This window comes from Misgurnus anguillicaudatus, chromosome 24 (assembly GCF_027580225.2).
Source record: "Misgurnus anguillicaudatus chromosome 24, ASM2758022v2, whole genome shotgun sequence".
NCBI classification, from domain to species: domain Eukaryota; kingdom Metazoa; phylum Chordata; class Actinopteri; order Cypriniformes; family Cobitidae; genus Misgurnus; species Misgurnus anguillicaudatus.
In genome coordinates, this window is record NC_073360.2 from 27,898,196 (window position 1) to 27,923,914 (window position 25,719).

Below are 25,719 nucleotides of genomic sequence, written 5' to 3' on the forward strand. Positions count from 1 at the left end.
CAGGAGAGGCTGGTGCAGGCGTCTTGCTGATTGTTTGCCAGTCTGTCCTGCTGCTGGGAGCTGAGCTATAAAAGCCCTCTCCCCCTCAGCTCGAGCCCATTTCTCACTCCGAATCCTCACTGAAGGTGAAGCAGGGATGAAACTACTTTTTGTAACCACTTTTGCACTTTTCGTGCTCTCTGCTTTTGACCAAGCAGATTCGTCGGCTTATGACAAGATAGTCGCGCATAGTCGTATTCGTGCAAAGAAAGAAGGGTAAGATAATTATTCATATTTATTATTTTATTCATTTTTTTAATTTATTTTTTTATATTAGTTGTGAAAAATGCAAATGTGCAGTTTAATTAGTTTTCCTGATTTGATTTCAAAGACACATTTTCTTCATAATGGATGATTTACTATTTTTTCAGTTGGCTCTTATATTTATAACTGTGTGGGTGTGTGATTTTTTTTTTATTGGATAAGCATCTCAAATGGCTTAAGGAGGCATTTTTATTTTACAATTATTACATCAGTGCCAAACCCTACAGGGAAACAACTTTGCGCTGGAAAAGTTTTCATCATTATCTTTGTTTCCGTCCATGCAACTGCATATTCACTCGATTTTATGATGCATCACAATTTTATTTATTATTACATCTAAGGTGTCCAAAAAAGTGCAATACAATAATTTTTCACGTTGTCACTTGTTGTGATTTTAACTATATATGAATCTGTTGCACCTTTCCGTCAACTTTCCCTATGTCATGTTGTGTCACCTTTACCTCTGCAGACCGAACATGTGCGCTCTCCAGCAAGTCATGGGCACAAAGAAGAAATACTTCAGCACTTGCCGTAATTGGTACCAGGGAGCCATCTGTGGAAAGAAAGCGTAAGTGTGATGGTTTATGATTTCTGGAGGCTAGTCCCTTGGGAGGTTCCAGGTACTCCACTGGTCAAAGGTGAAAGGTTACCGGTGAGACCGGTTGAGAATTTCAAACAGTACACAGACACATGACTTTCCACTTAGTTTTATAAAAACTGGGCTCCAGGATGTGTCTTCGAAATCCATTCTTTCCAAACAGCTTTCCAAAATTGGTAGCTTTTTGATTTATTGCAGTGCGTGGATTCAACATATCTGCCAAAACAAGGCATTAAAATAAGTAAATTCTTCCATAATGTTTGAATGTGCTATAGACTGAATTACAATGTTACTGGAGAATAACTTAAGCTCTTACAAACCACCTGACAGTGAGATCAGTCCTTAATTGGTATGAAATGGAAAGACCTGCTGTCACGACACGCCATTCATGATTTAAAAACAAGCTCTTGCGCTTGCCCGAAGAGTTTGGCTTTTGTCGAAACACATTTCCTTACGTTTCTAGTCCTGGGGGGAAAATACACAGCTGTCTTTAAAGGGATCGTACACCCAAAAAATGAAAACTCTTGTCATCATTTACTCACCCTCGGGTTGTTTTAAAGCTATATGGCTTTCCTTTTTCTGTTTAACACGTTATTTTGATACATTATTGTAAGCACATAGTTTATGGTACATATTGACTTCCATAGTAGGTAAGCAAATACTATGGAAGTCAATGGGTGTGCTTGCTTACCATCATTTATCAAAATATCTCCTGCAGAATAAAAAAAACTCATGTATGAAATGTAAACAAAAACACTTCGACGTCCACATCTTACAGTTTTGTAAGAGCAAAAGTGAAGTCCCATTATAAAGGCCTGGCTCCAGTAATGACATCGTGGTTTCTGGAGGCAATCACTGACTGTCAGCCATTCGTGTTCACGATTCGTGTTATGTATCCAGTTTCGGTTGAAAAAAACGGACGCGCTAACATAAAGAGTTTGCTTTGTAACGCTGTGCTTATGATCAAGGCATATCCCAACGGTCGCTACGGACCAATGCCAGACCTTTTAGGAGCCGCAGCGGTTCTGTGGCTGGAGATATTGTCGATTTCTGCCTCTCTTGCAGTTTTGGATATATGGCAGCCACATGCGTCTCTTCTGAGAATTTTCTCTACACTCAGCAGACCATAAGATAGCGGTCTGGTGCTCTTTGGAAATATCTGGTTAAGTGTGCTTAGCTTACATAATAACTCAGATGAGTGTGACAGTCCCAAAACTCTGTCAGAGGTTGCTGAGATAAATGGTATCAATGATAACTTTTCAGTGTGTAGGTGAGGGAAGGTTGAAGATCGCAAGCGGGTTTGTTGAAGTAATTATCGAAATATGTTTTTGCACATGATGTAGGGAGTCGAGGATCTCCACCATCCGGTGGCTCTGACTCACTAGTACTACTGATGGTTTAAAAATGTGTGTGATGTCGAAGACCTCTGTGAATCCCCAGGGAGATATTAAATTACATAGGAAAATGTGACTTTTCCCCTTGAAGTGATTAAAGTGTCGGTAACCCTTTAGTTTGCCTGGTCAACAGGAGTCATGTTTTCCTCCGGTTGTGGAGGAGGAGGTTTTTAAGAAACTTATGTTCTCCACTGGTTATGTTTTTGGATCTGAATCAGCCATCATTGAAATCCCACTTGGCTTTATTTGACTGGAACTTCAGTTCTACATAAGACCAGCGATGGCCAGATATGACCTAAGGGATCTTCTGCAAGGGCGCACAACAGTTTCCACAACTCGTCAATGAATGTTAATTTCCATATAGGGATTAATTGAATTAGTTTTTTCTGGTTGATTCGGTAGCGGGCATCGAATGGAAGAACGTTGCTGTTGTGGAGACTCGTGTGCAAGGACTCCAACCACCAATCTTTACATTTACACTTCTCAGGAGATCAAAATTCCCCAGTTTTATTTTCTGACAGGACCTTATAAAAACCCATTAGGAGCCATTTATCAAACTTAATTAGTTTTACAGAGTTTTATTAAATCCCGTTCTTCATATTAAGAGACTTTTATGATGCACGTGATCTCACAAAGATGCAAAGTGAATGGAAAATATAGCAATGTGAAAGAGAAGGCATTCGTATAGGCTTACAACATTTCCATTAAAAAATTACAATTTTATAGACAACAAACAAGATCTAATAAACAACGTCATTGTGTAAGGAAAGCTGCATTGCTGTTTCCTTGTATTACACATGTTTGTTGTTTTTTAAAAGAATTTAAGGTTTTAAATTATTTTATGAAGTTTAACAATTTCACCAAGAAGACAAAACGTAAGCTTTGTTTTATTCCAAACTTCAAACTGCCCTTAGCAAAACCATACAATGCATCCTCCATTACATGAAAACTGCTGACTCGACTACTTGTGCCATTGTGTAAAATCCAAACCAATGGTTTTCACTGGGTTATAAATCTGATTTAAAAGCATCCCGCTCTGTCCAAAATACACCCCTCGGCCTCACCAAACCACCAAGCTGGTCTTGACACTTAGCTTCAAGGCACTTTTAAATATTAAAGTAATGCCGTGACAACATAATCGCAGTGGAACAAGGCACAAACCCCAGGACCACATAGTATGTTTATGTAGAAAGACAGTTAATGATTTCCATATGGAAAGACCGTCTGTACGGGCCGTTAATGGAACTGTATTATCATTAAAAACAGGACCGGCTTGAATTGACGAGTAAATGAAGAAAAAATAAATGTGGCGCCATATGCGTGAGCTTCCATAATCACTTTATACATGGCTATTTGTTTTATGTCTTTTTGCAGGACTGTGTTGTACGAATGTTGCCCAGGTTACATGAAGCTTGATGGTATGCGCGGATGCCCTGCAGGTCAGTAACTGGTGTTAATGTAGTTGCTTAGTTTAAAACCAATGCCATCTCATGCAATGCGTGCGTATTTTACGATGTGGCTAATTTTTATTAATTCGTTTTTGAACACATTCATACATTTTTGTATGATTTGCCTTGACTCCTGTGGGGTTAGGAGTGGGGTTTCGTTATTGTTTTTTATGATAATCGTGTGTTTTTCATACGAAGTAGCCAACTCGTAAAATATGTACGAATTCTTGTGAGATCAGGCTAACCAGCTATAGCTATGCTATCAACAAAAACACAAAGTTTACAAACTCTACATAATTTGAAAGCTATAAAGATGTATTGGTGTGGTTGGATAAGTATAATGAAGCTACCATTTGCAATGCTAACTTAATATGAATCTGATCTTGTCCAATCTATGCATCAATTTCAGTTGCTCCCATCGATCACGTTTATGGTACTCTCGGCTTGGTTAAAGCCACAACTACCCAGGAGTATTCCTCTCTATCCAAGTTACGGGAAGAGATTGAAGGCGCTGGATCGTACACCTTCTTCGCACCTAGCAACGAAGCCTGGGATCTTCTCGATCAGGTACCAACCCAGCAAGCAAAAACCAAGATGTGAAATAACGGCTAACTACCAATGGCGGCCGGTGACTTCCTTTGATGCTAAATTCGTCACAACATGTATGTAGCCCTTCATGTGTTGGTTCGTAATTTCAAAATATGTGTTCTGCACATCGAGTGATCCTATGTGCATCACGTGTCTCGTCAAAATAAGTGCCTGCTGCAGACGCGTCCAAAGGGTTTATGATAAAAGAGACGCTCGCGTTTGCTAGATACTCGCATAATCTCATGCGTAATCATAGTATACTGTGTGTCTTGGGTGTATTTTGTGAACATGAGCATCTCTTTTATCATAAATGGTTTTGACGCGTGTACAGCAAGCACTTATTTTGACAAAACACGTGATGCACATGGTTCACATGACACATATTTTGAAAACACGAGCAACACACATGACACTCCGAACACATATTTTGAATTTGCGCCCCTCGGATGAGCAGTCACGAGCCGCCACTGCTATAGACCCAATCTAGTCCAGCTACGAGTAACCCACTCATACCCTAAATAACCCTAAATTTGGTTACATGCTGTTTTTGCCTAAATAACTTGGAGATGTACTATATTTCGTCATGTAAGTCAACATGTGTTCAAAGTATTACGCATAATCCATTTCTGGGTGTCTATTAGACTTTCACTGACAGTCCAAATTTTTCCTTGTTTTAGCCAAAATTGCTTGCTGGGAACTACCTTCTCTTTCTCACAGGGCCAAATGTTAAAATGAGGTGCTTTGATTGTTCTGCACCGACTTTCTTTCTTTCCAACAGGAGGTGAGGAGCGGTCTGGTGAGCAATGTCAATATTGAGCTGTACAATGCTTTGCACTACCACATGGTCAACAAACGTCTCCTCACCAAAGACCTCAAGAACGGCATGACCCCTATTTCCATGTACAATGACTTAAACCTGCTCATTAATCATTACTCCAATGGGGTAAGCTTGTTGATGTATAGATCACATCCTTTTTTACGAGGAACGTGTTGTTTGTTGAACATAATGACAATCTGGTCATTCATCTTATTTAGATTGTCACCGTAAACTGTGCCAGGATCATTTACGGCAACCAGGTGGCTACCAACGGTGTGGTGCACGTCATTGACCGTGTCATCACGGCGGTTGGCAACACCATTCAAGACGTTATCGAAGCTGACGATGACTTGAGCACTTTAAGCGTAAGTCCAACGAAATCGCATTCAACCCCAACCAGGCAGTCCTCATTTTCATAAGGTCCGTGACCCAACTTTGTCTTTGTTTCCGGTCCAGAGTGTAGCTACTGCCTCAGGTCTGATTGAGAAGCTCGGTCAAGATGGACACTTCACCCTGTTCGCCCCGACCAACGATGCCTTTGAAAAGCTGGATAGGGAGGTCCTGGATAGACTTATGGAGGACAAAGATTCCCTCCAAGGTAAGCACCCAGACGCAAGTCTTCATAAAATCCTATTGCTAAACACGACGTTTCCGCTCAGCAACTTTAAGTTGAAGTTAAAATACTACTAACTTGTCACACTGATGGCAGACTTGGCACAAAGTGAAGCTTTACTTCAATTTAATGAGTCAAAGGTGCAACAAATCAAGGGCTTGGCAGCTCTCTTGTGCCATGTTTGTTGATATGAGTCAACTGAATGAGCCGCCGAGTGTTATTTCGTCCCCATGCAAACCAGATGGTCCTAATGCACCCCAAGCTAAGGACCAGAAATTCTCAGACGGCTGGTCTTGGTGAACAGTACAGTAACAACACTTATGGGACTAATTTGAGATTTAAACTGGGTTACAGATGAACCATTGCTTGTCGAACTGTGACCGATGGCTAAGTCTGTCAGAATTTAGCGATTCATTATTGTTTACTTTGGGTATTAGTTTATACTACTGATTGTTGAAAAAAATGACACAATACCCTAATATGAGGTTGGTCTAAAATACCCTAAAGGGGTTATATTATGCAAACTGCTTGAGTGAAAACTGAAGTTAAACTAACGTACTGGCAAAATGTATTCTTTCAATCGGAAAAGCTTTTGACTTGCGAGAAACTTTCATAGAGGAAAGCTGGATGAAAAGATTCATATTAATCCAGATGCTGAAGTCACTTCCAGATTCTTGGTAACCATGATGTAACACCACGAGGGCAACAATTTAATCCTGCATAAGAAAAAATACATTCACAGCTAAGATTTTAACATGCGTGCATGTTCGGTTGAAACCAACCCTTGTGTTTTTCATATAGTTTAAATATAAATTGTAATGGATGATGAAAAGGATTCAACAGAGCATCTTGACTATTTTGCCAAAATAAAACCTATAGAGCCAAAACAGCTGCTAGTTTTACAATTGCGGCAATGGGATCTTTGCACTCTTATTAGTCGCTAGCCAGAATATTTTGACTACAGATCAGAGCGCTCCATTTGCAGTCAAATGGCGTGGAGCTGCAGATTCACTCAAATGGGGTCCCAAAGGCTCCCAGGGCTCTCATGCTTCCCTTTCTGTACAACCTTATGGGAAATACAATGCCATCATACCATATATCTATAATCTAATCCAGCGGTTCTCAAACCTAAGAGGCCGCAAGATGTTGCCAGGGGGGACCCAGTTTAATGACATTTTATAAAAAACAAAAATTCTGTGTAATTAAACCTCAATTTTCTTTGGGGGGGCCCACAAAGGGATGCACTGTACGCAGCGGGATCTGAAAAAGTTTGAGAACCGTTGATCTAATCTGACACATTTAAATTGAAGATGCTGCAGTTTTACAACAACACAATCATGTGATGTATTTTTATACAGACTCATATTCCATATGTGCTCATCCGAACATCAAAAAACAACCGTGACTGGGTTTTTCTCATTTCCCATGAGTTGTTCAAGGGGAATAGCAGATGTGCTCGCATGACAGCGAATGATGTTTCTTCCCCGCAGCTCTCCTGAACTACCATCTGTTGAACTCGGTGCAGTGCTCCGAGGCCATAATGTCAGGCACCTCGTACGAGACCCAGGAGGGCAGCAACATTGAAATCGGCTGTGATGGAGACAGTCTCACGGTCAACGGCGTTAAGATGGTGCTGAAGAAGGACATTGTCACAACCAATGGAGTCATCCACCTCATCGACCAAGTCCTCATGCCAGACTCGGGTTTGCAAATTTTTCTCATTTATAGCTCACTGCTTATCTGATCTGGTTTTGAAATAGATTAGACTTTTAGTACGCTCTTTATGTCTTTCTTGGAACTCGAGTACAAAAATACACGCAACCCTTTGGATCTTTATTGAATTTTGCTCTTAGCACTCTTGGCGAGTCTTTAAAGCCATAGACATGAATGCTTGAACCTGTTCACTAAGGATAAGCCCAAATCTAAGAGTTTCTATGAAGAACATGGGTGGGCTCAGATCGTTATCAGAGATATGGCTCATAGATCAACTAGAGCAAAGTAGTTTGTTTTGCGTTTTTGAAATGGTTACACTTTTACATTCCTGGGAAATGCAGGACCTAAAAAAGGGTTTCACACGGTTTAAAGCGTCTATCATTCTCTAAACAATCTTATTGTGCCTTTTTTGCTCCTAGCCAAGCAGGTTATGGAGCTGGTTGGACAATCTCAGGCCACCTTTGGTGACATGTTGATAGAATTGGGCTTAGCTGCAGCTATGGGACCCAAGACTGAGTACACGCTTCTGGCCCCAGTCAATGAAGTTTTCAATGATGAGCAAACATGTCTACACATCAGTCTCTCCTGCTTTCTCTTTTCTGGTTGACTTCCTCTCTCCTAAAACTTGGATCACTCACGCAATAGCAGGTGTGCAAACAGATGATTCCATGCTAAATGGATTTTTATATGAACTCGCTGATACGGTAGGGTTCAACAGTAAGCGCTGGAGCAAGAAAGCTTCGGCTATACCACTTCACAGAAGACCTCACAGAAGGCAAAGTTGGATCTTTCACCTCATCATCACATGTTTGCAGTTCATTTGTGACTAATGACAGGCGAACACATTCATCATATTTCGTTTGCAGGTTAAATCGTTCTTTTTACAGGGGGCACTTGGGGGAAAGGGACAGTGCCTGAGGTGATGATAACCTAAAGTCCTGTCTGGGAATGCAAACTCTCTAACCTGGTCTCTGTAAAATGCTGGCCAAGTCTTTACATGTTGTAGTTTGAAATATTAACATTTATTTGGTTTGAAGTTTATTTTAACAGAGACTTTGTGGTCATTGTGAAAACGTACATTCACGATTAAGATTTTAACATGTGTCCATGTTCGGTTGAAACCTACCCTATAGTGTTTTCCATTTAGTTTAAGAATAAATTGTAATAGATGAAAAGGACTCAACAGAGCATCTTCATAATCATGCCAAAAATAAAACCTATAAAGCCAAAACAGCTGCTAGTCATTGTGAAAACCAACTGTATCATGTTGATATTAAAAAGTGGGTATTTTGCCCAGCAGTGAAAATCAGATTTTTTATCGCTATAGATGAGGTGATGTCCATGGACCAGAGCTTCCTCAAGCTCATCCTGGAAAACCACATCCTGAAGAATAAGGTTGTGCTGAGCGAGCTGTACAATGGTCAGCGTCTGGAAACCCTCATCGGAAAATTTCTCAGAGTCTTCGTCTACCGTACAGTAAGTTGTATTTTACATGTTTATTTTTTTAAAGGGACATTCCACTTTTTTTAAAAAAGATGCTCATTTTCCAGCCTACCTAGAGTTAAGCATTTGATTTTTACCGTTTTGGAATTCATTCAGCTGATCTCTGGGTCTGGCGGTACCACTTTTAGCATAGCTTAGCATAATCCATTGAATCTGATTAGACCATTAGCATCACGCTAAAAAATAACCAAAGAGTTTCGATATTTTTAAAACTTGACTCTTCTGTAGTTACATCGTGTACTAAGATGGAATATTAAAAGTTGCGATTTTCTAGGCAGATATGGCTAGGAACTATACTCTCATTCTGGCGTAATTATCAAGGACTTTACTGCCGTAACATGGCTGCAGGAGGCGCAATGATATTACGCAGCAGCCGAAAGTAGTCCCCTTAGTATCTTTCAAAAGCAGGGGACTATTTTTGGCACTGCGTCCCGTTAAATAAGTTAGCAATTTACAGAAAAAATAAATAGATATTTATATTAAATATAATTATATAGAATATAACTATGATGTATAACTATATATTATATTTAAAAGTTTTTTTTTATATTTAATATACTTTGAAAGCATGAAAATATATGGAAAATATAAAAATATTGCATATCTATAAAAGTTTTTTACATTAAACATATACACCACATTTTTCTCATATATGTTTTGGACTTTAAATACAGTACTGTGCAAAAGTCTTGGGCCACCACCACCAGACTTCTTGTTTTAGAAGTTTTAATGTCCATCTATATTTATTTTTCAATCTATTTTATTAAGATACAAACAGAAAATACGGGGTATATGTACAAAAAAAATCAGGACTAAATGTCTTCTTTAGGCATAGTATGTGTTTAGTGTGACCTCTCTTGGGATTAAACACATCTTGAGCGTTTTTGAGCAGAATGAAGTAAAAAGACTAATTTCTTTAAAATTAGAAATTAGGATTGAATTTTATTAAGGTTTAAGAGATCCTGCAGTTTCCTAAAGGGAGGTTACCCTAAAAACTTGACACATCAGTTTACATTACAGTTTATAATACTATATAGTACACATTTTCTGTGTTTTCTATATGTATTCTATTAAAGAGACTGAGAAACAATTATATATGATCACTATAACATTGCAAAAACAACAAATCTAATTGTGGCATGTTGGCCTTAAGACTTTTGCACAGTAATGTATATCAAAAATAAAATAGGTTTTAAAAAATTTTTGTCATCAAAAGTCGCTACTTCTGAGATGGCAAGCATCAAAGTTTGATTTCAACCATTAATTTCACTATAATTTCCATATTTAACATGACTTTACTAGATTCATATCAAAGATATCTAAATTATATTTTCACAGAATGTTCTTTACATTATGTAGGATGATTTTATGTAAAAAACAGTAAATCTAACAAAAAGACTTGGCAGTTTCACATATGGAAACCGAATCATAAAAAGAGACTCTGTAATTCCATTACATCAGCAGAAACCTCCGGCAGTATATGATTTTTTTTCTTTGGCCATTACTTACAGTGACATTTATTGACATTGTAACAAACTCAAACATTTCCATTAGTTTACTCAGTGGAAGTAACCTGTCTCGTAACATTCTTAATTACAGCCGTCTGCATTGAGAACGCCTGTCTGATCCGCGGAAGCAAAGAGGGCAGTAACGGCGCTCTCCATCTCATGAAGACCCTCATTACACCAGCAGAGCTCAGCATGTACGAGATTCTAATGAAAAATGGAGGCTTTAAGTAAGGAAATTTTAATTATTTATAATACAGTACACTGATCAGCATGTAATGTCTCCATATCTCACTGTATCTCACTGATCTGCAGTACAGCTAATATATATACAGTAGTGTGTAAAAGTTAGGCCACCACCACCAGACTTGCTGTGTTAGAAGTTTTAATGTCCATCCATATTTATTTTTCTATCTTTTTTATTAAACTACAAAAAGAAAATACAAGAAATGTGTACAAAAAAAAAAAAATTCAGGACTATATGCCTTCTTTAGGCATTGTTGGTGTTTAGTGTGACATCTCTTGGCACTAAACACATCTTGAGCATTTTTGAGCAAAATTAAGTAAAAAGACTAATTTCTTTAAAACTAGAAATTAGGATTTAATTTTATTTAGGTTTAGGAGACATTGCAGTTTCCGGCTATTGCTCAAGTGGAAGGGGAGTTTACCCTTAAAACTTGACACATCAGTTTAGATTTTTATACAGTTTTTAATACTATATACACATTTCCTGTATTTTCTGGATGTATTCTATTAAAGAGACTGAGAAAAAATTATATATGATCACTATAACGTTGCAAAAATCTGCAATTAGTATTAAGGGGTGGTTTCCTGGACAGGGTTTAGATTAAACCAGAACTATAGGCATTAGTTATATTAGGACATTTAAGTAGTTTTTACAAACATACCTTACAAAAAACAATACATGTGTGCATCTCGAGACAAAACAATGGCACTGATATATCTTAAAGGGACATTCCACTTTTTTTGAAAATATGCTCATTTTCCAGCTCCCCTAGAGTTAAATATTTGATTCTTAGTTTTGGAATCCATTCAGCCGATCCCCAGGTCTGGCGCCAGCACGTTTAGCATAGCTTAGCACAGCTTAGCACAATCCATTGAATCTGATCAGACCATTAACAATGCGCTAAAAAAATAACCAAAGAGTTTCAATATTTTTCCTATTTCAAACTTGACTCTTCTGTAGTTACATCATGTACGACCGACGGAAAATAAAAAAGTTGAGATTTTCTAGGCAGATATGGCTAGGAACTATACTCTCATTCTGGCGTAATAATCAATGACTTTGCTGGTGTAACATGGCTGCAGCAGGTGTAGTGATATTACACAGTGCCCGAAAATAGTCCCCTGCCATTGAAAGTAACCAAGGGGACTATTTTCGGGCACTGCATAATATCACTCACCTGCTGCAGCCATGTTACACCAGCAAAGTCATTGATTATTACGCCAGAATGAGAGTATAGTTCCTAGCCATATTTGCCTAAAAAATTGCAACTTTTAATTTTCGGTCTTAGTACACGATGTAACTAAAGAAGAGTCAAGTTTGAAATAGGAAAAAAAATTAATTTCTTTGGTTATTTTTAGCGTGATGCTAATGGTCTAATCAGATTCAATGGATTATGCTAAGCTATGCTAAAAGTGCTAGCGCCAGACCCAGAGATCGGCTGAATGGATTACAAAAACGTAAAAATCAAATACTTAACTATATGGGAGCTGGAAAATGAGCATATTTTCAAAAAAAAGTGGAATGTCCCTTTAAGATATGTAGGTGTAAAATGTTTTTCAATTAAGGCAGCTTAAACATGCATTTTAGTCTGGGACTAGTATAAGCCCTGTCCTGGAAACCGCCCCTATATCAATAAAACAGCATTAAAAAAATTAAGCAAACGGTAACTGCCTTAAAAATAAATATTATTGATGCTACATTTGGGGTCATCACTGTCAGTAAGAACTCTTTGGAGGGCCGCTATCCACTTTTCAGTTCTCTAAGGGAACTTATCATGGTGTTTGAAATGCATATCAAATTTCTTTAAGTACATGAATAGGATACTTATAATCCTATTCAGTTGAAATTCGGCAGTGTGGGACTTTCATCTATTTTTTTTTTTTTTTTTAGATTAACACCCAAAATGTCATTATCATTGTCCAAGTGACAATGCTTTTTTTCTGGAGTGACTGACTGTGTAATTTCACTGTCACAGGATCTTTTTATCCCTGATGGAGGCGGCAGGACTGACTGATATGCTGAAACAAGAGGGAGACTTCACTCTCTTTGCCCCTACAGATGAGGCCTTCGCAGGACTCAGCGAAAGAGACTTGAATATTTTGAAGAGTGAGTTCAGTTTTACATTGCAATCTTTTAAACATAGCGCACCCTTACTTGCTGGATGAACCAAGTGGAAGTGACCGCTAGGGCTGTCACAATGATTTAATAATCATCTCATCGCAATTGTTTGACCTTATCGCGATGATTTCAGATCACCGCAATGATTGCACATCTCTCTTAAAAACACAAGGGGGAGCTGCAGCGCCTGTATACACGAGACTGTATCAGATGGCGCTCCTTAACTGACAGGGTAATGCGATACATTGCAAAACCATTTAATACAGTGGACAAACAGCATTTAAAAAATGCTCTAATCAGCAGTAAACTGTCAGGTAAAACATACATTTCCAGACACGTGTTCCAGTACTAATATGACCCTAGTATGATTGGCTACTATTTAAGTTTTGAAAAATATATTTATTACGTATTTTTAAATATGTGTTATGTAAACCTTGCAAAATATTTCATTTAAATAATCACAACAATGTGCGAAAATTATTTCAGAAACAAACAAAAAAAAATTTATAAGCATTAAATGTAATACAGGTAGCAATAAAACAGACAATTAATCGTCACAATTTATCAGAAAATTAACTGTCAACCAAATTTCATAATCGTGACAGCCCTAGTGACCGCATCTCTTTGTGAACAGGTGACGTCAATGCCCTCAGAGCCATTCTGCTGTATCACTTCAGTAATGGCATCTTTATTGGCGGAGGTTTGGAGACTGGCGTCACTAACCTCCTCAAATCCCTGCAGGGCAGCAATCTCAAAGTTTTGTATGTAAGTATTCAACATTATTGCTCTCGTGACACTGCTATAGGGACACATGCGAGCACTTTATGGAGTATGGAGCATACTTTTATCATCACAATCCTATAATTTTTGGAGAGGAATTTCCTGAAAGGCAGTGCCAATAGTAAGTCAATGCAGAAGACCAATTTATTTTGCTTAACTTTTACATTCATTCGCACGTACACTGTAAAAAATTAGCTGTAATTATGCAGCTGGTTGCCAGTAACTTACTGTAGAAGGTAAAGACTGAAAATGTTTCATGTTCATTTAACTGTTGCCAGTAAATAACATAAAATCTACAGTAAATTACTGGCAGCTAGTTGCCAGTAATACCCAGTAATACTGTAATTTCTAAAGACATTTTTTACAGTGTACATGTAAGAGACAAAAACCCTCTGGGCAACAGCTGGATAGCAGCTAATGCATGCTTTATATCAGCTTAGGGATTGATTTGTACTTTATTTGACTTCATTAAATATAAAATGAAGACCATGTGATATTTTAAAACATATGCATTTAAAATATTTAAATATTACTATTTAGGCAAACAAGAGCATGCAGGTGAACACCGTAAAAGTTCCCGAATCCGATCAAATGGCCACAAATGGAGTCATTCACTTTGTCAGGACTCTTTTGTACCCTGAAGGTAAGGATTATTCGATTGAAAAACCTTTGTATGTGCCACTGGTAAACATTCTCTACCAAATTAACGGATGTGGTTTTCCTTCAAAGATATTCCTGTCGGGAGCCAGGATCTCCTTTCACTCCTGAGGAGGATTATCCGATACATCCAGATCAAGGTATTGAATTACAACGTGCCCCTTCACAACCGTGCACATCATCTGTATAAACCACAGTACAAAGCGACTGCAGCACCCAACCCTGAGGGTCCCTTCGAGAGGCCCGTTTACCTCAAATGTGTTCTTTTCATACCCCGGAGGTTGAATTTAATTGTGTGCAACCTGATCCTTCTTGTGTAATTCTATTGAACGTGCCTAAAACAGTGTAATGGATGGTTTTTCCAGCTTCTGTGCCAAGGTGTAATTTTTTCCTTTTTTTTTTTTTTTTGCTTTGCAGTATGTGTCTGGATACAGATTTCAGGAGATCCCTCTGACATTTTTGACTAGTACGTATATCAAAACCGATCATTTTTGTTGTTGTTGTTGTTGCAATAATAATAATTCCCTTTTTGTAGGAAGAGTCATCACCAGAGTTGTCGAGGGCGAGCCGACTATTACAAAGGTTACCCGTAGGATTGAAACTGAACCTACTGTCACCAAGTTTACCAGGGTAATTGAAGGTGAACCATCGATTACTAAGGTGACCAGGGTTATCGAAGGTGAACCAGTGATCACTAAGATGACCAGGGTAATTGAAGGTGAACCATCGATCACTAAGGTGACCAGGGTTATCGAAGGGGAACCAACTATCACCAAATTCACCAGGATAATCGAAGGGGAACCCACTGTCACCAGAGTCAGGCTTGAAGGTAAATATAATGTAATACACCACTGATACAGTTTTGTTAGTCCGAAAATATTTTAGAAATAAATCAAACGTATTTGTAATTGGTTTAATTCATAAGGATTATCAGCACGTTACATACTAGTCAATGTTCCTTATTATTGCCTGAGCTCGCTTGGCCTCTAAGCAGCTACATGTGCAGTCCCAGACAGCAGAAGTCTCCGGGCCAGGGGTGCGTTTCCCGAACAATGATTTAACTCGTTGCTGAACGACCATAGTACGATGCATCGTCACGAGTACTACCTTGTCACGAAAGCATAGTAACTTTTTCACACATTCGTCGTTTGACACATGTTGGTTTAACAACATAGTTGGTGATGTTACGTGGGAGGTTAAGTACTAACTAATCTGTGCAAATCGATTTAATGTCAGATTATTGCTGTAAATAACACATATTGCATCGGAAGACTGATTTTGTTACCGTGATTTAGTTATCTGTTGTTCATTTTCAAGATATTTAATTCACGCGCAAGTTCCCTCTTACGTCACTCCTCCCAGTGATTCCCCAGGGTCTTAAAGCACGTTGGGCTGCGCACATGCGCAGTTTTTAAATCACACGCTTTCATTCTGTTTACAAATGTAATTACGTAAAATAAAATTGTAATATATATCGAATGATGGATGAGTGTAACACATGTTTTTTGCTTATTTTGTTCAAAAGCATGATCAACGTAAGTCTACATATTATAATAACAAGGATTGATGCTTCTAACGACAGGTGAAGAGCTGTCGTTCCAACGACACAAGTTAGCGATGCAGTTTGCAAATGTTGAACGATGTTAGTAACGATGAAACTTGCGATGTTCGTTGGCTAACGATGCTTTTGGGAAACGCACCCCAGATCCGCACCAGAGCTGATGACATCAGCAGTGATCCAGAGCTGATCCGGCCCAAGGCGTAAAAAGTTATGTTATGAGCATTGCTTATTTTAGTTAGTTTGTAACACTGATGCCCAAATTAAACCCAAATGAAATCTTTAGGTGACTTGCAATGCTACTATGAATCTATCTCTACAGTTATTCTTTAACCAGATCCGCTCCTTTTCTGGATCTGAATCACACAGTTGTTGACAGAGATGGGCATAAATACATGGAAATGTATTTCAAATACAAATACAAAATACTGTGTCGAAAAATGTATTTAAATACAAATACAAAATACTGTGAGGAAAAATGTATTTAAATACAAATACAGTATTTTGTATTTTGAAAATACACAAAATACATGTGAAATTGGTAATTCAGTGCAAGTATCCCTATTAGGCTGAAATCTATCTGGGTCTATTTCTGAATGCCAAAAAGCATTTATATGTGTGCAACTGCTTAGAAACTTTTATTTTACGTACCTCTTGCTTTCCCCTGCCCTGTAGGAAATACAAAACTAGAAAAAAAACTTGGTAACACTTTACTTGAAGGGGTGTGCACAAGACTGACATGACACCCTCACAATCATAACACGACACGTGTCATGAACACGAAGAAGACCCTATGCACATCCATGACAACTGCCATTAAGTGTCACTTACTCAACCATGTAATTTCCAATGCAAAGACTACATTGTTTGAGATATCCCCGTTATGACAACCCGACACATAAACCAATACAACACAACTTGTTATAAATCATAAACAATAATTATCAAACTTAAGAACGTGCCTAGCTTTGTGGGTTAACATTAGGCTACATTAAACTGTGATTTAAATGTCATTAAGTGTTAATACTATGTCAAATATTATTAATACTCAGTCAAATAAACATTATGAACTGATGAATATTCATGATGCTGTTATAAAACTATTTAACGGAGTATTAACACTTAATGACATTTTAATGACAAATTCAATTTGTATCACTGGTAAAAAAAAGTGGTCAGTTATGTTGTCTTGGTTAATGTCAAGTTGTCATGACAAGTTATGATGTATGGGTTAATGTCAAGTTGTCACAACAAAGACATCTCAAACAATGCCATCCTTGCAACAAAAATGACACAATTGAACAAATGACACTCAATGACAGCAATCATAAACGTCAATAAAATCTCCTTCATATTCATGACACGCATCACGTCCCGACCATGAATGTGTCACGTCAGCCCCATGAACACCCATTCAAGTAAAGTGATGTTTTATAAAAACATCATAAAAACGTTTTCATGTGTCGTCATCCCACACCTAAACAGTTTATATGTGAAGAAATCCACGTATTTACTTCTCACGAGATGAGTGTTTGACAAATTATTCTGCAAACTACTTTCTCTCATCGCTGCTTTTTGATGGTTTTGAGAACAATTACTCACGTGTCGCCCTCTGTCATTTACAGAATTATATAACGGAGAGCACGTCAAGCATAAAAGTCTTGTAGGTTTACTGAGGAGCCTGCAGGTTCACGCCGTAGAGTAGAGCCATGCGAATTGCAAAAGTGTAAACAAGGCTTCAACTGCACAAAGCTAAAAAGAAATCAGCAACTGTGTGCTGATTCCACCACTTGCTGCGTCACGTGTGAAAGGGGCTTTAAAGGAAAACACCACAGTTTTTCAATATTTTACTATGTTCTTACCTCAACTCAGACGAAGGAATACATCCCTATCTTTTTCAATATGTGCACTTTATCTTTGCACAGCGTGTCATGAATGTGTTAGCATTTAGCCTAGTCCCATTTATTGCTTAGGATCTAAACAGGGAAGAATTTAGAAGCCACCAAACACTTCCATGTTTTCCCTATTTTAAAGACTGTTACATGAGTAGTTACACGAGTAAGTATTGTGGCACAAAATAAAACGTGATTTTAAGTGAATGAAAAATGAGAACTATATTGCATGGAGGAAGAGCACCTAGTTTGCAGAACTTCAACCTCTGCCGCAGCAATCATCACTCCTGTGAAGATGTTACTGTGCGCTGAGGTCGAATTGCTGCAAACTAAGTGCTCTTCCTTCATGCATTGAAAATAGATATTTATGCATTAATTCGTCTACGTTGAGGTAAGAACATAACAAAATATCTAAAAAATGGTTTACCGCCTATTTGTCAGCGTTCCACACTCTGTCTCAGTCTTGCAACGTGCAAGTGCAACTGCAATGTGCAACTGCCTGCCAACGTGCAAGTGTGAATTTGAATTTCTTTTCGCAACAGTTATAATAACGCAGATCACATCACACCCAATAATTCAATCGCTCTTGCTTTTTTTCCCACTCCAACATTTCAATTATTGCCCACTAAAAGCTGCACAGATATATTTGCTTACCTGAACTCTGTGTCTGGTCTGAACTGTTGATGCATGAAAACAGCACCCTGACTGGTTGACTGGCTCAAAGTATTTTGAGTATTTTAAAAATACAAAAATACTCATCTTAAATGTATTTAAATACAAATTACATTTCATTTTTTTCAAAGGCTTTAAAATACAAAATACAAAATACTATTTTGTATTTCAAATACGTATTTTAAATACATGTATTTGAAATACTGCCCATCCCTGGTTGTTGACACCTGCTTAATGTTTTGTATCAACAGGTCCAGAGTACTCTCACGGCAGCTCCATCAATATGGAGCTTTATGGTAGTGTGACGCTTCAAACCCTTTATTAGCATGCTGGTGCCGGTGCTAACAGTTAGCCAAACCTTGGTCTCCTCTGTTCCGAAACTTTTTTTCCATATAGTCTTATCTTCCAGGTTACAGAAAACACTGTGTTTCTTTGTCTTAGTACGAGTAGTGATTAACAAACAACTAAACCTTTTATTCATTTTTCTCACTCTTTGATTCTCTAGCTGGAGTAAACCCGATCTTGTCGACCACTAAAGTTTCTTCCTTTTTCCTTTTTCCTTCTAATTTTTATAATAAACAAAAAATGCTGTGTTATTCATTCGATCAAATGTACCCCTCTAGATGGAGACAACGCTGAGGGCATCACTAAATTTATTGAAGGTGAGATTTTCAAGAGTTTCTTGCTTGCTTAGTCGGTTAAGCATGAGCGACATCACTATGTATCGCTTATCTCTTTACAGAGGGCACAAGAAGAGTCCCTGGAAGAAGAGTGCCAGGTAAATAATTCACTGAGGAATTGTTTGTACTGTATATTATAATTGTCTGATATAACTTTAAAAAAAAAAAACATTTAAAGGGATAGTTCACCCAAAAATAAAATATATTTTGATAAATGATGGTAAGCACACATCTGCCGAAAACATTGACTTCCATAGGAAAACAAATATTATGGAAGTATTGTGATAAATGATGAAGAAGATATTTTGATAAATGATGGTAAGCACCAGTGTTGGGGTAACGCATTGCAAGTTACGCGCATTACGTAATAATCAGTGGCGGCCGGTGACTTTTTTTTTCTAGGACGCATGATGCGCAGTTCGTCACAACATGTATGTAGCCCGTCATGTGTGGTTCGTCATTTCAAAATATGTGTTCGGCGCGAACCTATGTGCATCACGTGTCTTGTCAAATAAGTGTATGCTGCACACACGTCTAAAGGGTTTATGATAAGAGACGTTCGCGTTTGCCAGATACGCGCATAATCTCATGTGTTATCAGAGTTTACTGTTAAGGGAGTGTCTTGCGTGTATTTTGTGAACGTGAGCATATCTTTTATCATAAACGACTTTGACGCGTGTGCAGCAGGCACTTTTTTGACAAAATGCACATGGTTGACATGACGCAACAAACACATATTTTGAAAACACGAGCGGCACACATGATAATCCGAACACATATTTTGAATTTGCGCCCCTCGGAAGAGCAGTCACCAGCCGCCACTGGTAATAATATTACTTTTCTGAAGTAGCGAGTAAAGTAACGCGTTACTTTATAAATGTACACATTAATATTACTTTTTTTTAAAAGTAATGCGAGTTACTTTTCAGTTTAATTAATTCAATTTAAAAATAAAATAATGTACTGAATTACACTAAAAATACAAACGTAGAATTACACACTCTGTGCGCCTGAGCGGGAACAGTTTTAGTCAGAAACGGAGATGGCAGGCCAGAACTCGAAATTTTTGGTACCATAAAAAACACCTGCAAGGCCTGAAAGAGATCAAGCCTCAGCCAAGTAAGAAAAAGTAACGTAAAAGTAACTTAAAAGTTACGTAAGCATTACTTTCCATGAAAAGTAACGCATTTAGTTACTTTTTTGGGGAGTAACTTAATATTGTAATGCATTACTTTTAAAAGTAACTTTCCCCAACACTGGTAAGCACACAGTAGAAGCCGGTACCCATTGAATTCCATCGTATTTGTTTATCCTACTATGAAAGTACCATCATTTATCAAAATATCTTCTTTTGTGTTCATCAGGAAAACAGGTTTAGAACAACATAAGGATTAGAAAAGGATGACAGAATTTTCCATTTTTATCCGTTAAAGATTGTTCATTTTTGTCTAGAACTGGTCAGTTTGTGTGGTTTTAGATAGACAGGACAAACCAAAATCATTTTGCATTGCATCATGCACTCTTAAAAATAAAGGTGCTTAAAAGGTTCTCCACAGCGATGCCATAAAAGAACCATTTTTGTTTCCACAAAGGACCTTTCAATCGAAAGCTTTTCTATGGCATTGTATTTTCAGACGTGTGCATATACAGGGTAAACAAACAATTTTGTCTTAAATCTTCTGTAACCTATCACAGGAGCCCGGAGAAGAACCAGAATGGTCAGTCCGAGGAAGCAACAGTGAGCACTGGTAGAAGACACGACCTGAAGCGTTCATGAGGTTCACGAAAACAAACAATATACTTCTTTTACTTGTGCAATGGTTCAAAACTTACCAGGTTGGAGTTGGATTTAAAGCAAAAGACAAAAATGCAATATCGATCTTTTTTTGTCCTGCAGAGACGAAATTATGATTTTTTTGTTCAACTGTATTTGGTCAGAGCAGGGATTTTAAATCTTCCCCATATGTGTATGTAAATATTTTTTATTGTAGTTTTAAACTTTAGTTACATAAAAGTGCACTGTTTCATCTTACGGATCAGTGGTCGCAGGTGACGTTTACCCATTAAGCATTCTGGACGATTCTCAAGGAGTACAGAAGGCATTCAAGATAAAAGGAAGTGTGCATATGAAATATACATAGAGATGTGTTGTGGGGTACAATTCAGTGTTTTGCATTTAAACCTACAGTATTGCAGTATGACTTTGTTGTTTTCGGGGAATATGGTTTGCCATTGCATGCACAATGATTTTATGGTGCTCATGTTTAGATGGTGTGCAATCTTAAATAAAGATTGAAATGATAATTGCAATGTTTTGTTAAAATATCTAAAGTCTGATTTTATTTCTGGCAGGGTGGTGGTTTGATTTTTCTTTCTGACCTTTATTGTGTGTTTATTTTACAAAACGTTTGGATAAAATTCATTACATGCTATACAGTACAATTCAAAGCTATATCTCAAACTGCAGTCTTGCAATGCCAGTGCATAATTAGATGTAAACTGATTTTGGCATCTCTACATCTATTTGACAATTTCCCTAATAAACATTTAGAGACGTAACTGTGTGTCAGCGTTTGGAGTTATTCAAGCATTCGCCACAACACGTACATTATCTGTCTAGTCAATCGGACTTCACACTAATCACTGTCTTCAATAATTTTATTTTTCAGTTTTAAAATTACCCTGCACACATTGAACCGTTTATTTTATGACATGAGCACATGATTTCTATTATTATGTAACTAGATATTTACTATATTCAGTGCCAGAGCCGTACGGGCTTCCTCAACTGGGTCTGGTTCCTCTTAAGATTTTTCCCTCACGACCTAAACATCGTATGGAGTTTTAACTTGACTGGGGCCTAAAGCAGGGTTTAAAGCCCGTATAGCTGCTCTGATATATGTATCATGTAAAGTCCTATTCAGAGGAAAATGGCATGCACAGATTTTCAATTTACTTGCAGAACAAATTTGATAAGCATAGTAATATCTGTTTAAGTATGGCACATCATTGTTTCATAAAAATAGTTGTAATCAAGTACAGATCTGAACTTTTTCAGTAACAATTGATTTATCAGTTCTAGTAAAGTGATCTCTGTAAACAAAGTAGTTCATATTTATATGTACCCTATCAGAAAAAAATGTCAAAATGGCCCCTAGGTGTCACTGGGGCAAAAATATTTTCAAAAAATATACCTTAGTAGCTCAGAGGGACATACTGGTACTAAAGAGAGGTACAGAGTGGTGCTAAATGTATACTGTATATCTGTTCCTAAGGGGCACTGCCCCAGTGACATTTTTCTGACAGTGTATAAATTAGACACTGCATGCCTTAAGATGTAAAAGTGTATGCATAAGCAGATTTTTATTTTCACACTACAGTACATTTCATACCCTCACCCCAGAAGGCACATTGGCACAAAATCCCTTTTTTCATTGCCTCTGGCCAATCACTCATCAGGTAAACATCAGTCTGAAAGTTGAACTCTGAGAGGTGAATGTTACAAAATCTCAGTTTTACAGAGTAAGCTATAATTTACAACTTGAGTGACACCACTTTCACAATGTGATTGAGATCACTAAAGTTCACTGAACAACGGAGCTCTTTACTTAAATTATATTTATTGTAACCTTTTATTTGTCTCGTCTGTATGTTTGTGTCTCATTGTTATTGTGGATATTTGGTCTGATGTATGGGAATTTCCCTGCGGTAATTAATGAAAAGGTATTAATACTTTACCTTACCTTAGCTTACCTTATTCATCGTAAGGACCAGTCAAGACACACCTTTGTTACAGAATTTTTTACACAACATCTTTCTGTGTTAAAGCATGTCATACATTGACATTTTGTGTCAGTATGGAATTTAGTGAACTTGGAGACACTGTATAAACCCTGTAGATCATCTTTCGTCGCTAGGCACTTAAAAACGCACTAAACCTGAACTGTGCGCTCTAAAAAAATCTGTAGAAATGACAACATTACTGTCAGCTGCTTGCCAGTAACTTTACTGTAGATTTAAATGTATGATATTTACTGGCAACAGTTTGTTCAAAGTTAAATGAACATTAAACATTAAAAAGACTTTATCTTTACAGAATAAAACTATAAAATAACAGTCTCATGCAAAGGATTCTGGGAACCAAAATCTGAGGGGGAAAAAAAAACAAAAAAAGGTTGATGAGGATTTTTGGTTCCCATAATGCATGAGATTTGTTATTTTAGTTTTATTGAAAAAATAAGAAAATTGTGCCAACATCAGATTAGAGAGATCTTGATATTTGAAGAGCGACCTTGGCCATTCGATTTTTAAGATAGAGCCTCTAGTGTTGAAGTTATGAACAGTGTTACAACTTGCCCATGAGACATCTTACCCCGCTCTCCCGTATATGCTATTAAAAAAAAGATTTTCTGAAAATGTTCTTTATCAGACTGTATGGTTAACAACATTCACAGAAGCTATCTTGCACAAAATGCTCTTTGTATTGGTTTTAGTATGCAAAGAAATATATGGTACTTGACATTTTTAGAAGCACAAATGGTTCTTTTGTGGAATTTTGAGCAACTTTATTTTATATGTGCATACTTTAAACTCAGTTTCAGTATAGAACATATTTCACAAAAATGACTTTATTAACTTTGTGCACAATGAATTCTAGGCTTTGAACCGGTTCACGGAACGAAAACGAAAACCAGAAACTTTTGATGTTTTGCAAGAAACAGTAACGAAACCAGAAACTTAAAAAAAAAAATATATATATATATATATATATATATATATATATATATATATATGTTCTGGAACAGAATCGTTTATTTAAAGTAATGGTAACCGGTTAATACCTTTAATATAAAAAATATTTTTATATAAAAAAAAATTCATTCTTTGTCAAGATTTCTGTGCAGTATGACTCGGTGAAGTTCACTTCCGGTCGTCGTTGACGAAGCTTGCCACCAGCAAGTAGCCTACTCAAGCTCAAGTCTCTAATGCTCAATCATAAGAGGTAAATATCTACCAAGTATCTCAAGATGTTTCACTGTAAAAGGTGTTTCTGTGCCTTAGTAGATTTTTAAAAAATTAATTGAGTAAACTGTATTAAAAAAATTAATTCTTGTTTTTTTAATCAAAATATGAGTTAAAATAAAATAAAAATTGGAATAAATTGATTAATTCTAAATGAGCACATTATTGAGTAAATTCAACTTAATTTTATTATCTATAATCGATTTAAATTTGTAAGAAAGAAATTAACTTATTATTTTTGTGTTAAAACTACATGAATTATTTGAGTAAACACAACTAACTAGGCAGTGGACTTGCAGTTCCCAGCATGCTTTGCATGGGACTGGATTTGGAGAGTGAAATTTGAATTGAAACTTTTTTTGTTTTGTTTTTAACTAAAAAGAAAGACTTGTTAGTGTTTAATGTTCATTTATCTTCGATATTTGGAAGAGTTTCTGTTTCTTCTTTGAGTTTTGTAGTTACCATTGTTCAGAAGACTGGTGCTTGTGCATGGACTGCATACTGAAGTATGTCGCGCTTTACAGCTGCCCAAAACGAAACTGAGTGGGTGTGTTGTTTGAATAAACGTTTTCTAGCCCTAATCTGACGGCATAAAAAACAACAACTAACGTCTCGGTTACATATGTAACCCTCGTTCCCTGAAGGAAGGGAACGGAGACGTCACGTCGTGACCGACGAATTGGGAACCGCTTCGCGGGTGACCTATCTGCTTCGAGAAACCTTTAAAACGCCAATGAACTTGGCATGCAGATAATTGCATCTGCCGGCGCCGCCCCGCCGCATAGGTATTTAATGAGCGGCAGGTGCAGTTATCAAATCAGCTATTTTTTGCTGAGAAAGCTGGACAGAAGGAAAGGGTCCGGCCGATATCAGCAGTGGAACAGCAAACTGTGGCGACGGGACGTGACGTCTCCGTTCCCTTCCTTCAGGGAACGAGGGTTACATATGTAACCGAGACGTTCCCTTTCAGTCGGTCACTACGACGTCACGTCGTGACCGACGAATTGGGAATCCCTACCAAAGCGCCACTGAAGCTGACCCTTCCAGTGCCTGCGTAAACCCTCCGACTCTCCCCTTTAAGGGAACGGAAATGGGGTTGAAGCAGAGGCCGGTCACTACTTGTTCCTTAACCCACGATAGTGACTAGGCGAACTGGGAAGCGAACTCGTCAGGCGGGACTAAGATCGCTGCGGAAGAAAAACCCTCTAGGGGTCTACCACTAAGGTGATAGAAAAAAAGACACGAAGTCTCTAAAAAATACACTCTCTTAGCAACACTAGAGGAACTCCGCTAAGGGAAACGTGGTAAATCATAAACTTTCCACGGAAATACTCACAAAGAAACCACTAGGGGGCGCAATGTGGGCGCTAGCCTCACCCAGATAGTCAAGAATACATCCAGTGAGAGGCTGGCAGCCGATGCTCCGCAACATCGGCCGCCAAGCGGTGGAAAAAGACAAAAAAAAATTTTGTAACGTTTTTGCCTTAATGGCCTTCCATACTGGTGCGGTTTCCGCGCAGCCTAAAAGAAAGGCTCCAAACCGACACAGGAGCCGTTCCTCGATGTTCTCACTGATCTGACGAGAGAACTCGAGAGGATACCGGCTCAACA

At 37.8% G+C, this 25,719-nt stretch overlaps 1 protein-coding gene across 2 annotated transcripts; it reads left to right on the forward strand.

The window, feature by feature from the left end:
• Window positions 1-3: 3 nt before the first annotated feature.
• postnb (periostin, osteoblast specific factor b) lies at window positions 4-21,645 on the forward strand. 2 transcript variants are annotated; one of them, XM_073862830.1, is made up of 21 exons: window positions 4-255; window positions 773-871; window positions 3,670-3,734; window positions 4,153-4,310; window positions 5,110-5,274; window positions 5,367-5,513; window positions 5,605-5,746; window positions 7,252-7,464; window positions 7,894-8,027; window positions 8,801-8,946; window positions 10,572-10,712; window positions 12,705-12,835; window positions 13,482-13,612; window positions 14,168-14,270; window positions 14,357-14,424; window positions 14,702-14,750; window positions 14,820-15,113; window positions 18,658-18,702; window positions 19,030-19,068; window positions 19,149-19,184; window positions 20,782-21,645. In XM_073862830.1, exons 1-21 carry the CDS (start codon window positions 137-139, stop codon window positions 20,826-20,828), a joined length of 2,472 nt encoding a protein of 823 aa, XP_073718931.1. In that variant the 5' UTR covers window positions 4-136; the 3' UTR covers window positions 20,829-21,645. The 2 variants fall into 2 exon arrangements, with proteins under 2 accessions (XP_073718931.1, XP_073718932.1); XM_073862831.1 differs by lacking the exon at window positions 18,658-18,702.
• The last annotated feature ends 4,074 nt before the right edge of the window (window positions 21,646-25,719 follow it).